Source organism: Gymnodraco acuticeps, unplaced genomic scaffold (genome assembly GCF_902827175.1).
Source record: "Gymnodraco acuticeps unplaced genomic scaffold, fGymAcu1.1, whole genome shotgun sequence".
In the NCBI taxonomy this organism is placed as follows: domain Eukaryota; kingdom Metazoa; phylum Chordata; class Actinopteri; order Perciformes; family Bathydraconidae; genus Gymnodraco; species Gymnodraco acuticeps.
Genome location: NW_022990316.1, coordinates 841641 through 855375, shown reverse-complemented (window position 1 = coordinate 855375; position 13735 = coordinate 841641). Strand labels below are relative to the sequence as shown.

Sequence of the window (13735 nt, the reverse complement as noted above, 5' to 3'; positions counted from 1 at the left end):
TACTTATACAGCAGTACCAATTTAACACATCAATGCAGCAATAATAATTATCTTGAGACTTCATGAATAAAAGTAAAAAACTGAAAGGGAACATTTTGCTGCATACTGAACACTTTTACTTTTGACGAAGTAGAAGTAGCCTATACATCTTTAGCCTAAATACGTTTACTTAAGTAAGGTGTGGTATTTGTACGATAAGTAAGTGATTTATCTCCACAACACTGAAAAAAGTAGGGGTACATGTCGATGAGGAACTCAGACGAGGCACGGATTTCATTCAGGCAAAAGGGAAGTCTCCTGTTTCCTGTCTCTAGTTGGGTCCTGTACAGCAGCCCGTGCGAGGCTGTCCTGGAGACCCCGCGCTGCCTGCACCTCTATCGTCTCGGGTGAGTTTGTTACAAATGTAGAGATTTCTCTATTTATCCCAATAACCGTATCAACGCTGCAATATTCGGGTTCTACAGCGAATCCGCTAACTGCACAGCTATCGCAACCCAAACGCCACATGGCTGCACGGCCCGGCAAACATGGTCATTTTCCACCGAATTCCCAAGCATACCCCCTTCATCCCAGAGTATTCCAACATTTACTCATATTTTGCTTGGAAGCAGAGATAGATAGCTCGTTACGCAATTGCGTCCACACTTCTGAGCAAACAGTACTTTAAGGTCTCGGTCGAGTTGACCTGCCGCTGTGCAATGTTAGTGTTAAAATAATGTCACTCGGTGGTTTGTTTTGAATGTCAAAGGCTCAAGCTAGCTGTGCGTCTGAATATTGTTGATAGCTGGGTTGGCTTACCAAGCTAGCTAGCTAGGCTAACGAAATTCAACCCAGATGCATCAAAATGCTGGAAATGTAGTCGGAAGGAGGTTTTGAAATCATACGTTTTATTTAATTAGAGTGTTAAGTAAGTCGCGTTGCTGTTAAATGCTGTGCAATGTTACGAATCGACTAATTATGCATGCAAAAGCTCTTTGAAAACAGCAGCTAGCATGTAGCAAGCCGCTTGCAGTGTCTCCATTCATATCCTGCGCACTGGCTGCTCTGACCGAGCAATGGCTACGATCCGCTGCCTTTAGAGCGGCAACTGGGGATGTGTTGCTCTCATTGCCACGGTTAAATGGACATTTTGTTGACTTGTTGTTATGGTGTTACTACAAGTGCTATGCACAGTTGTTTAGACTTGTTGGTAATTTAAGTGATACCCCGCACTCCTAATCTTTCCAGGTGAAAACCGCGCGTTTTCAGTTTGTTGTCTATTGCAATCCTTTTCGCTGTGTTGCACAATTGCGGCTTGATCTCATGAGTTCACAACAACAGGTTTGTTTAGAATGTTTCTTGTTGAGTGAAAATATGAAAACATGACTTGTTACAACTGATGATGAAGATGGGTTTATGTTAACAATCAAAACTTTTGTTTTCTTTTTAAAGTAAACAATATTTCTTAATATACATTTTTTTTTCTTTCCTTGCCTTATCCCCAAAAGACCCACTGCAAGCTCCATGACAGCAATACGTGATATATTTTGAGTCATTACTCGCCATTTAAATGTGTAAAACAAACCGCAGACATTGTGAGATAAAACAAAAAGTATTCAACCTTGGCAATGATTTTTTAAACACACATTTATAGGATAACATACAACTTTATTTACACTCAGGAAAATTGTTGTGCACACTTTTCAGTCAGAAATGTTGATAGCGCGATAATCATATTGCACATCATTTTGGACCATTATTATAACCATATCTGTACATAAAGCTCAAGCAAAATCTTAAAGTTATGCTCCACATCCATTTGGCTTAGATGGTGCACAAAAACGCTTGGGTGGTGCACTTAAGCCCTAGGCAGAAACACATTGGGAGACATGTGGATAAGCTAGAAGAACGACATGTTTCTATATTGGGACCTGGTTGAGTTTGTTTGAACAATTATTATTTCAACTAAAAAACCTATTTCATAGCAAATGCAACCTTGATTTAGAAAGATTTATCTAGCACGTTTTTTGCCATGGCTCATGACGCATGTACATCTAATATAATTCAAAGAATAATTAAGAAGTTCCGATAAAAATGTATTTTATTACCAGAAATTATACATGATAAAAATCTGTTATAATAATAATAATAATGTGCAGAGCTGAAATATTCCATCAAATGTCATTTAGATTTTTGACTTTAAAACGACAATTGATCATGTTTAACCACAGTGACATAGTCCTTGACACACTGAATAAAAGGAGCATTTGAAAAAGGTCATGCAGTTTTATTGTGGATCATCATCTGACCTGGCGAACTCCTGTCAAAATACATCACCCATAACAACCAAATAACTAAATAGGGAGCCAGAATATCACAGAATATTGTATAAAAATAACAATATAATAGAAATGTATCTGTTAACACATAGTTCAAAAAATATTATTGCATTCGTAAAAGGGTTCTTTTTATTGACTTCTTAAAATGCACTTCTTAAAAAACTAATAATATTTTTAAGTATATATAATATAGAGGCGTGTGGCGCAGTGGATAGAGCCATGGTGTTGGGGTCAGGGGGTCACAGGTTCAAACCCCACTGCAGTCAGCATGTCGTGTCCCATGGCAACACACTTCACCCCAAATTGCTCCTGTGGGGATTGCCCACAGCATTGAGTATGTAAGTCGCTTTGGATAAAAGCGTCTAATAAGTAACATGTAATGTAATAATGTAATATAATATATATTGTCAAGTATTTAGACTTTACTGGACTTTAAAACCTTTTTCATCTTTAACAGTTGTCATGGATGATGAAGATGGCAGGTGCCTTCTAGATGTAATCTGGTAAGTCATCACTGACACATTGCAGGATCAGTTTTAGCAGTCATATGTCTTACATTTAGTCTTGAACTGTTGTGAATAACATTGTTTTCTCCTGCAGTGACCCAGAAGCTCTCAATGACTTTCTTCATGGATCTGAGACCCATGTGAGTATGAGAAACCCACATATTTTGGATGGTGATCAAGATCAAGAAAAAGGGGTTTGCAGTTGATGAGATGAGGAGTCTTAGTTGTGTGCATTTTAGTTGGCGCTCTCATGACTGTGTACGCAAGTCACTTTCTGATTACACATCTATGCACCCTGAAACCCTGGTCCCTCACTGCTTTCATTTATCCCTTTAATGGCTTCCTCTGCTTAATGGATGCCCTTGCTTTTTGATTGCACCATTTATGGTTTCAGCCTGCCTTCCCTTTTTATAAGGCTTATTCACAAATTGAGAAATGCTAATACTAACGCTTCCCAACTCTGTGTTATCCCTATCATTTTGCCCTCTGTCACTTATCTTTTCGCTGGTTCTTTTCAATCTGGGTTTTTCTGGACTGTCCTTTCCTTGCCCTCCTCCTCTGTTTGATGGTCTGTATGTTTCTCTGTCCTGGTGGCTTTTGCCTGTTGGTTTGGGTGCCTTTGGTTTCTGTCTGTCCTATCCTGGGTGGGTGTGTCTGTAGTTGGACACTGACGACCTATTGGATGGTTCGAGTGACCCCTCCAGCTCGTTCTTCTCTGCCACTGGGGTGAGTAAAACCCCCCAATCCTCCTCCTTCTGTTTCCTATCCATCTATGTAGCATGCATCTCCAAATACCCTCCCTTTCCACTAACATATCTACACTCTACAAGCTTTGACTTGCTGCAACAACATGTTCCTGTGGGGTTTTCAATTCAGCCTTTCTGTGTCAACTCAGTTAAAGTCCTCGCCATCACATCTAGCCATGGATTATATCTATCGCCTGGTTTCACTTCTTTCCTGATTTCCTTCAAGGGCCATATTCCAGAGGTCCAGCCTGCAGTCCAGCTGTCGGCCAATGAGCCGACAGGCCTACCCAGAGTCAGTGTTGACCTGGACTTCCTGGAGGATGATGACATCTTGGGAGGATCTCCAGGTGGTGACGGGGGCAGCAATGGCATTGGGACAAATCACGAGCCATGTGACATCCTGCAGCAGAGCTTGGCTGAAGCCAACATCACAGAGCAAAGCTTACAGGAGGCAGAGGGTGAGCTGGACCTGGGCTCCTTTGGGATTCCAGGCCTTACGCAGGTGGTGCAGACACTACCTGATGCCGGCCTCTCCGGGGCCGGAGGGGCTGCTGTTGGTGTAGGCATAGGTGTTGGGGGAGCAGCAGCGATTTTTCCTGGGTCAGCCCCGAGCACCACTGCTACACCTCCCAATGCTACAGCTGACATGCTGGGGTCAGTGCTTGCCCAGCAGGGCCTTCAACTCCAATCCCAGGTCATGAACAAGGCCATTAGTGTTCAGCCATTTATGCAGCCTGTTGGCCTGGGAAATGTGACGCTTCAACCCATTTCAAGTCTCCAAACTCTTCCTAATGGGAGCCAGCCTGGACATTTGGGTATCGGACAGATTCAGGTTGTGGGTCAGCCCACAGTCATGACTATCAATCAGTCTGGGCAGCCTATCCTGGCTAAAGCCATGGGTGGTTACCAGCTGCACCAGTCTGGGCAAGAGGTTTCAGGTGCTGGTTCTCAGCCCGGGCTTGGAGGCTCTGGGGGTGGACTTCTGATCCACGGCAACAAAGCCGCTTTGGGATCTTCAGCTTTAAATGGACCGGCTGTTTGTGTCAGCACCACAAACAGCAGCAGTGGCGGTGCTATGACTGCTCCTGCTGGGCTTCTGGGCTTCGGCAGCACCACTCTTAGTTCAGGAATTGGTCCCCATATGCAAAATCAAGGCCCAATCATGCAGAACGTGATCATCCAGCGCACACCGACACCCATTCAGCCTAAACCCCCTCAGGGGGGAGCCATCCAACCGAAACCTTTCAAACAGCAGCAGCAGCAGCAGCCACTTCCCCAATCCCTGCAAAATGATGCTCACAAGGCTCTCGGGCTTCAGCAAATTCCAGTTACTTCCTGCTCAGAATGTTGCCTTTTCTAACGGGGAAGCATGGCTCGAATGTTGTCCTTAGTTCTCAAACCACAACACAAGGTTCTCAGTTTCAACAAACCCTATTCAAGCAACAGGCAGCACAACAATCTGGCAAGCCCCTTAGCTTACACTTGTTTAAACCAACAAGGCAGCATCGTTATTCCCTCTCAGACTGTTCTGCAAGGTCAGAACCACCAGTTTCTCCTGCCACAACTACAGGCAGGCGGGCAGATCCTGACTCAGCACCCTGGGGGGCACATCATAACCAGCCAGGGCCCCGGTGGACAGCTTATTGCAAACCAGATTTTAACTTCAAACCAGAACATAAACTTGGGTCAGATGTTGACTTCACAGGGCATCCTGGGGCCCACATCCCTCTCTGGATCCATTCAGCTCCAATCGGGCCAGATGGGGCACACCCACCCTCTTTCAGATGCCTGTCTCATTGGCTCAGAGTGGCCATACGCAGACCCACACTGTCTCTGGTCATGGCCAGACAGTCATACAGGGCATGCCAATCCAGAACTCCCTGACCATGCTCAGTCAGGTGGAGGGGCTGAGCCCCGCGGTCAGCCTTCAGCCGCCCCTGCAGCCTCAGCCGGGGGGGGTCCCCAGCAGCGCCGGAGCAGCAACCATGGCTCAGGGCCAGCCTGGAGAGTGTGTTACTCTGCTCGGTAGCTCCACAGACCAGGCGGCTCACCCACTCAGCAGCATGCAACGCAATCCTCCATCCTCGCCATGCAACCGGTTTCCTCCGTGTCCACGGTAACCACAGTACCCTCTTCTCCGTCCATGTCCACCTCTTCCCCCGTCACAGCTATGGGGCTGGTCCCCCATCAGGCTCAGCACAGTCCAGGGAGGTTACTGTTCACCAACCAGGGCTCCAGTATGATCCTGAGCCAGGAGTCCCTGCAGATGTTCCTGCAACAGGTCAGTGTTCCACTCTTTACACGTTGCTCTTCGAAAGTTAACATTGTGTTAAAGAATAAATAACATGCACGGCGTGAAATACTGGTGTGACCTCTTTGGTTTACTATTTTACCCCCCCCTTCCCTCCAATCCCCTTCCTCCCTCCCTCCCTCCCCCCTCCTTCGTACTGAAATGGTAAATGTACTCCTATCAGGAGCAGCACCTCCAAACTGAAATGAGTCAACCCCCTCTGTGGGCGTACCAGCGTCCGTTATCGTCAGCAGCAACAGCGTCACTGCTCCGGCCCCCGCTGTCCATGACAGCCAATTAACTGACTCATGGGTGGGTCAGAGCCACAGCCCTTCCCCCGGCCCCTCCCACATGACAGCAGTGGTAAAGCAGGTAGAAATGCCCCTATATGTTAAGCCCCCACCCACTTGTTGCTGCTGCCTTGCCGTCACAGTGTTAGGGTCTCTTCCCCTTTCCCCGTCACTGCTCTGTGTTCCTCTTTTGCATCACTCATCGCTTCCATGGCTCTCACAGTTGCAATGCAATTACTAAGCTCCACAAATGACTTGCTTGCCGCCTCTGTGTTTCTAACAATCGCTTCATTTTAATGTAAAGGCATGATCATTTCCATTTGTCCATTTGTATTGTGTGTCGGCCACTGTGCTTTTTTTAATATGAATGCATTACTGCACCTCTAAAGATAGTGGGACTGACAAAAGAGACCTTTTTCTTCCTATCTACATTTGTTCAACTCATTTGGTTGTTTCTCATCCATTCTACCTTGTGTATTTTGCCACAGAATACACAATCCATGCTCATGTTTTTATCAGAAGACCAAGGTGCCAGGTGCCCTTGTTCACCTCTTTACTAACACTTGACTAGAATCAACAAACTCACCTTCATCTGCTGCATTACTGACCAATTAAACCTCATCTCTCCACCCTGCACTTATCCTTAGACCCTCATGTGCTTACAGTGTCACTACCCCTTGTTACCCGCAGTCTGACCAGTGTAATGACACCCACACGATAATTCATGCTCCCCAGACCCCAGTCCCTGAAGTGTTCAGATCACCTCCTACTCCTCCATCACAGGCCCGCAAATCTAGACTCCTTGCTTCTTGTCAACTGTTTCCTTTTTGCCTCGCCAAATGATCATTGCTCCTTTTTTATGTTTAATTTTCCTTAAGCGCTAGAAAAAACCTGTAGGCTTTTACTACACCGACTACTAGATTTTTATGTCCAGCTCTTTGCTTTTGTATCGTTTGGTGTTGTTTTACCCATGTTTGTAAAATGTTCTATCGGGGTTGGGGGAAACATTTATCTTTTTGTACATTTTAAATGGAATAGCACTAGAGTGACATTTGCTATATTCTGTGTGCATGCAGAACGTTGTGTGTGTGATGTTTGTGCTTGATTTCCTGGTTTCCTTCTGTGTAAGTGCCTTATTGATTTAAATAAGCATATCCAAATGTTTTGATCCCACCTCTTCAGGTACCGTCCAGTGGACACCAGCAGTCCCTGAAGATACAGAGCATGTGCCCCTCACCGACTTTGACCACTCACGTCACAGCGCCCCCCATGGCAGTCAGCCCCCAGCCTTCCCACTCTCCTCTCACTCTGAGCCAGCAGATCCAGTCACCGCACCACCAACAGCAGCAGTCACGCCCTACCTCCCAGCCTCACCCCCAGTCTCTAACACCCTCCCGCTCGTGCACACCCTCAGCTCACCCTCAGCTCTTTATCGTCCACAACCAAATGGCAGAGTCCCCCCAACCGGCTCAGCAGCAGACACACATTCAAATTCAGCTCCAGCCTCAGCCCCCGACCGCCTCTCAGCCCGCCCCTATCAACAAGATATGCCTCCCCTGTCACAGTCACCCAAGCCTCCTCCTCCCGCACCACCTGCACAGCACCAGTTTACGGCTCTTCCTGTCAGCACTTCTGCCCCTGCTGTAGTTAAAGCCCAGGTTCCTATCCAGGGCCTGACAGCGGAGCAGCAGCACCATCTGCAATTAGTCGGAGCGCAGATTCAGACCCTGTCAGGCATCGCTCAGCCCTCACCTCAGCAGAAACAGCTGCTGGACAAACTACACCAGGTATGTTCCCAGTTCCTCGCCACCTTCTGCTTATGAAAGGATGTCATGGAATTTGCATGTTAAATTGTGCATTTTTGCCACTTTTTCTTACCCTCATGTAGAAAATATGCACCTTAAAAAATATAAGCTTGTTTGCAGAATTTATAACATTTACTTTGTAGTGTTTTTATAGTAGAATGTTATACAATCTAATATATTGAAAGAAGGCTAAAACGTCCAATAAGTTGCTGCTTACTAGGTGAGTACATTTGATATGTTTTCAGGCTCTTTCGCACTGTTTGTCCGAGTCCACTTTGGGAACCAAACAGGTTTATCTAGACACGTGGAAGATAATTGTCCTGATGTGATTTCAGGTGCAGCAGAACATCCTGCTGCAGGCCAAGCAGGCTGCTCAGTCCCAGTCCCAAGCCAGCAGTCAGTTCAGCTCCCAGCAAGATGTGCCTGTCGACAAAGTGGTGATTGCGCCACCAGCCGGCACCGGTTCCCCGGCTCAGCTGCTATCAGTGCTGCAGTCGACATCGGTTCTTGTCAAAACTCCTGCTACAGGTTAGAACAATTGACACTAGTGACACACAGGACCCAGAACACAGCGCCGAGTTTTTTCCCTTTTGTAACAATGTTGTTTTTTTCTTCTTTTAGCATCAAGTGACTTACAGGTATTCTCAGGAGCCCAAGGGCCAGCTGGAGCAATGGTGAATCAGACTGTCACTCCTGCCAGCCTTACCCAGCCTGCACAGGTACAACCGTCCATCTTATTCTCTTTCATATAGTGTGTTATATAGGTTTTTGTGCATGTAAATGGTCTGCAAAGGCTACAATTTCAAAGTTCCCTCCAGGGGAGTTTCCCCCCCCCCCCCCCGCCCCCCTACCTGAAACGCCTCCATAGGACTCCTTTGTTTACTTCCATAACATAGTGACATCACTATGTAACACCCATGCTTATATTGGCTAGCGCTGGAAAACACATGGAACATTATAGGCCAATCACAACAGAGCCAGCCAGCTAACCAATCAGAGCAGCCTGGGCTCTGGTTTCAGACAGAGGGTGAAAAGAGGTGTTACAGCACAGGCAGCAAGTAATCAAGTTATCCAGGGACATGCATGGTGTTCATTTTGCATCATGTGCTTGCCCTTTCGCAACTTCCCAGCAATAAATATTGAATTGAAAAATGGGTACTCTCTCTGTGTCTAACCCTCCTTCTGGTTTCCCCCTCAGGTTCAGCCAAAGCCGGGGGTGATCAGCTCAGTTGGAGGGATGACTCTTGGGAAAGGTGGGATGCAGATCCAGGTGTTAGGAACTAGTCTGACTCAAATGACTGCTCCACAGCACCTAGCTCCGGTACAAACTCAGGTAAAGGTCAAGAGTCACTGCATGTTAGTGGAGTCCAAACTGAATATTTAAGCTTCAGCTTGGAGGCTAATCTGTTTTTTCTAAATGTGTATTCACATTGCAGACACCAACAATGAATATGCCTTTCAGTGCAGAGCCCAGCAAAGAAGCAAGGTGTGTGCCGCATGCGTTTTAACGACTTATTGTCACTGTCTCATAATGCAATTTATTTTAAAATATTGTTTCTTTTATACACACCTGTCTGCAGGATGCTAGAACAGCTGAGGAAACAGCAGGGTTCAGTGCTTCACCCAAACTACAGTGCTGCTTTCCACTCCTTTGAGGACACACTGCATAGCCTGCTGCCTTACCATCTCTACCAGGGAACCGCCAATTCGTCTCAAGACTATCAGAAAGGTACCACACTCGTAATAGATGTGTACAGTTTTGTACCTTTATCTCAATGTCATGAACTTCACACGCGTGTTGCTTCTCCTGCACAGTGGATGATGAGTTTGAGACGGTCTCCAGCACTCTCCTGAAGAGGACCCAGGCTATGCTGGATAAGTATCGCAGCCTGCTCTTCGCTGAGTCAAAAGTAAGTTTATAAACCATTATCCTCACCATATGCCCTCTTGCCGCCTCTTTGTCATGGATTGATGCTGAACTGATTTCTGGCATCTCAACCCGAGCAGAGACTGGGCCCCTCGGCAGAGATGGTCATGATTGACCGGATGTTCATCCAGGAGGAGAAGATCGCGCTGAGTCAGGACAGGATTTTGGCCAAGGAGCGACCAGGTACCCTCCCACTGTCATGGTCAAATATCATGGTTGCATTGATGTAACTGAAGTGTTTTCTAATGATATCATACTTTTTTTTACTTCATTGCAGAGGAGTTTGTGGCAAACGCGCGCATGTTGGAGAGTGTAGTTTCATCCCAACAGAAATCATCATCATCTTCGGCTCAGACCACGTCAGTGAGTGGAGGTGTAGCAGCAGCTGTCCCGGCTCCAGCACCTGCAGCTCCTGCCATTCCGCCAAACATCACCCCGAACCCCCCGCCTGCACCCATCCTAGCTCCTGCTTCAGCTCCAGTTCCTGCTCCAATTCCGGCACCCCTTTCCACCCCGTCTGCCAGCCCTTTCCCCCCTACCAAATTAGTTATAAAGCATGGTGGAGGGGGAGCTTCCGTGTCCTGGTCCAGCAGCTGTCTCGCACCCCAAGCTGCAAAAAGCAGGCTGTCTGAACCCATCGGCCACAGCTCCTCCTTCAGCCGCGCCCACACAGCATCATCCTCTTTTTCCTCTTCGTCCTCGAACGCTAAAGCGGCCGCGGCCGACGATGACGACGACGCCCTCCCGCAGAGAACCAGCAAGCCGCCGATGAAGACCTATGAGGCTCGCAGGAAGATCGGCTTGAAGCTGAAGATCAAGCAGGATCAGACGGGGTTCAGTAAGGTGGTCCACAACACCGCCTTAGACCCCGTGCACACACCTCCACCCAAGCAGAGCAGCCAGTCCACATCCCAGCCGCAGACTAAGCCCCAAGTCGAGGCTGTTGTTCCCCACCCAAAGCCCAATCCTGTAGCTACTCCCCCTACTTCAGTCATCAAAACTCAGCCTCCCGTATGCACTGCTTCAACTGCCTCATCGGTCACCCCATCAAGCACTCAGTGCAACCCCCTGAGAGGTAACGTTCCCCCCAACGCAGCCTCATTTTCCTCTACGTCTTCCTCTCATACTTGGTCGTCGTCAACCTCCTCCACCTCCTCGGCCCCTCAAATGAACGGGACGTTGGATAACCACGACCAGGGGCGGGTCAAACACAATTCGGCCTCCACTGCCACTCCCTCTCAGACAACATGCCGTCTTCCCCTTCGAAAAACATACCGGGAAAACATTAGTCCCCGAGTCCGACCCGGCGTCCCAGGGGGAGGAGACGAGAACTTGTCCTACCCCAAACCCACGCCTTCACCCCCGAGGCACGAGGCCTCATCCCCCCCCTCAGAGCGGACAGTAATAGCCAGTGTGAAGGTAGAGAAAAGAGGCAGGGAGGCCTCGCACCCTCACACAGAGTCGAGCCACGACACAGGCCGTTTAGGTAGTGCAATGCAGGGGCTGGAGGAAATGGACGAGGTGTTTAACCGCGGTATCAAAACGCAGCACCATCACCTCCAGCCGCCCCTGGACAGAGAGGGGGCGAAGGAGAGAGGGGATGAGCACACAGACCAAGAGACTGATGTAAGTAAATACAAGAGGGCGAGTGGGAAAAATAGACATAGGGCAGGCGGGACGTTCAGAATGGACCAGCATGCCCCTGGGCCTCCCTCCCCAGAGTCCTCCTTTACACGGGACTCTTTGCTCCCTGCCAAGCGCTGCAAGTCGGACTCCCCCGACATGGACAACGCCAGTTTCTCCAGCGGCAGCCCCCCGGACGACTCTCTGAACGAGCACCTGCAGTGTGCCATCGACAGCATCCTCAACCTGCAGCAGGAGCCCACTGCCCGCATTAAAGGGGGGGGCAGCAGGTCACATCAAAGCCAGCGCCCGGGGGGCTCGGCAGCCTCGTCCCACAGACCCTCAGTACCACCCTCGTCCTCCGCCTCCTCGTCCTCCTCCTTGGCCCAGCACCCTCAGGTCGGTGGCCGCGGTCACAATGGCAGCCTGGTGCCGCAGACTCACAGCAGATAACAGCCTGGCCCCAGGCCAGGCTGACGGGGGATGGGGGGCTGGACTGAGAGAAAGATTTGGAGGCAGTGGAAGCGGGGCACTGTGAAAACAGTATCACTGTTCTACTCTGCCATGCTGTGTTTGCTTTGTTCGCCCATCTGAATTGTCCAGACATTTCTTTGTCATTTACTGCCCGGTGTAGCGTGTGGTCAAAGGTAAAACGGCTCTCTGTGAACTGAAGGCGCCTGGTATTTTGTACGTGTTATCTCAGCTCTGGAGCCTGAGTAACAAGATGAATTTGTCACAGGATGATGTTCTCTATTTCTCCGTCTCCTTTTACACTACAGATCTTTTCTTTTTTCTCATTCAGTATTCATACATTCCTTTCATATGGCCTGAGCACCAGTCTCTGATTCACACAGTTCATCTCCTGGTTTGAAAGGTGTCTCAAGCAGCTCATTGAAACAGTTAGAAAGTCATCAACTCTTTTCACCTTGAAAATGGAGTACATACTTAAAAAATCTTCAAAATACGTGCAGCATGTTCAATTACTAACCAAATTGGACTCCTTATCAGAAAGATAATGTTGCCCTGCAGATGCAAACAGCACATGGTGAATTGATACAGACCACCTCTATTCAAAATACATTTCCTTATACACAAGGCAACTACTCTTATCTGGAAAAATCAATTGGCCTCCTGGCCTCCATTTAAAGTCAATGTTATAACATGTTATTATTTTGACTCCCCTTGGGTACAGTAAGACTGAAGATGTTTAGGAAATGTTGTAAGGAATTTTTTGTTCTGTTTCTGATGCCAGATGATTTTTGGGTTCTTGTTAGAACACACACACACACACACACCTTCCTCCCTGTGGCTGGGGTTCAGACTTTATGCATTTCAGTCAGCAGGGGGCGGGCCAGTTTTAAATGTTGTTTTTCTGTCTTCTCAGCCAGTCTGTCTCATCTCTCTGCCACTGTATCCCTGCCTCCCATCTGTTTGTCTTCTTTTCTTTTTCTTTAATCCTGGTGGACAATTCCAACGCAAACACAGCACAAGCATTGAAACGGAAAAAAAGGAACAATAATAATGTACAAAAAGACCGTAAGAGAATTTGAAGTATAGTATTACAGATTAATTTTGTATTGTATTTATTGTGTATAATGACACTTTTTAAAAAGAAATGTACATTTAGTAAAACTGTAAATTAAACCTTGCTTCTTTTATGAAACATTGCAACTTCTCCAGTCATTTGTCCAGCTATCAGGGTGCTTTGCATGACTAATGATGACTGAGCAGTGTTGTATGATGGAGATGGTGTTATCTATCAGGCAGCCAGCAGGCGGTGCACAGAAGTGGAAAAGTAGCACTGGTGTGTGTGCTTCATCGCCTCAAGGCAAGGCAAGTTTATTTATATAGCACTTTTCAACACAAGGCAATTCAAAGTGCTTTACAAAAAATGAAAGACATTAAGAAAATGGCATTTAAAATCAGTCATTAAAAAGAAAAGCCAATAAAATAAACATTAAAAGAAAAAATACATGGATAAAAGTTACAGTGCAGTTTAAGATATGAATAGTTCAATTAAAAGCAGCGACAAAAAGAAAAGGGTTCAAAGAATTTGGGAGGAGCGAGAGGGGTTAGGCTGATGAGAGGAAAAACTATCACATCTGTAAACTTATGACATGTTACAGTTGATCGACTAGGAAAAGAGAATGAAGGAGTTAAGAGAGGTGCAGCACCAGGTTGTGATTATCAGGCAAAGTATGCATATGGACACCGAGGCTGTGTCATGTTT

General features: G+C 47.2%; 1 protein-coding gene across 1 annotated transcript; it reads left to right on the top strand.

Moving 5' to 3' along the window:
* The first annotated feature begins 321 nt into the window (after positions 1-321).
* Positions 322-13172, top strand: bicra (BRD4 interacting chromatin remodeling complex associated protein). The gene is given in 21 exon segments (XM_034223004.1): positions 322-386; positions 2776-2821; positions 2919-2964; positions 3485-3550; positions 3797-4915; positions 4918-5055; positions 5057-5332; positions 5334-5622; positions 5625-5851; positions 6045-6060; positions 6063-6232; positions 7333-7678; positions 7681-7937; positions 8291-8483; positions 8577-8674; positions 9154-9288; positions 9392-9441; positions 9536-9684; positions 9771-9865; positions 9963-10065; positions 10160-13172. Coding segments are annotated over 20 exon segments (5613 nt in total). The 5' UTR covers positions 322-386; positions 2776-2780; the 3' UTR covers positions 11959-13172.
* The last annotated feature ends 563 nt before the right edge of the window (positions 13173-13735 follow it).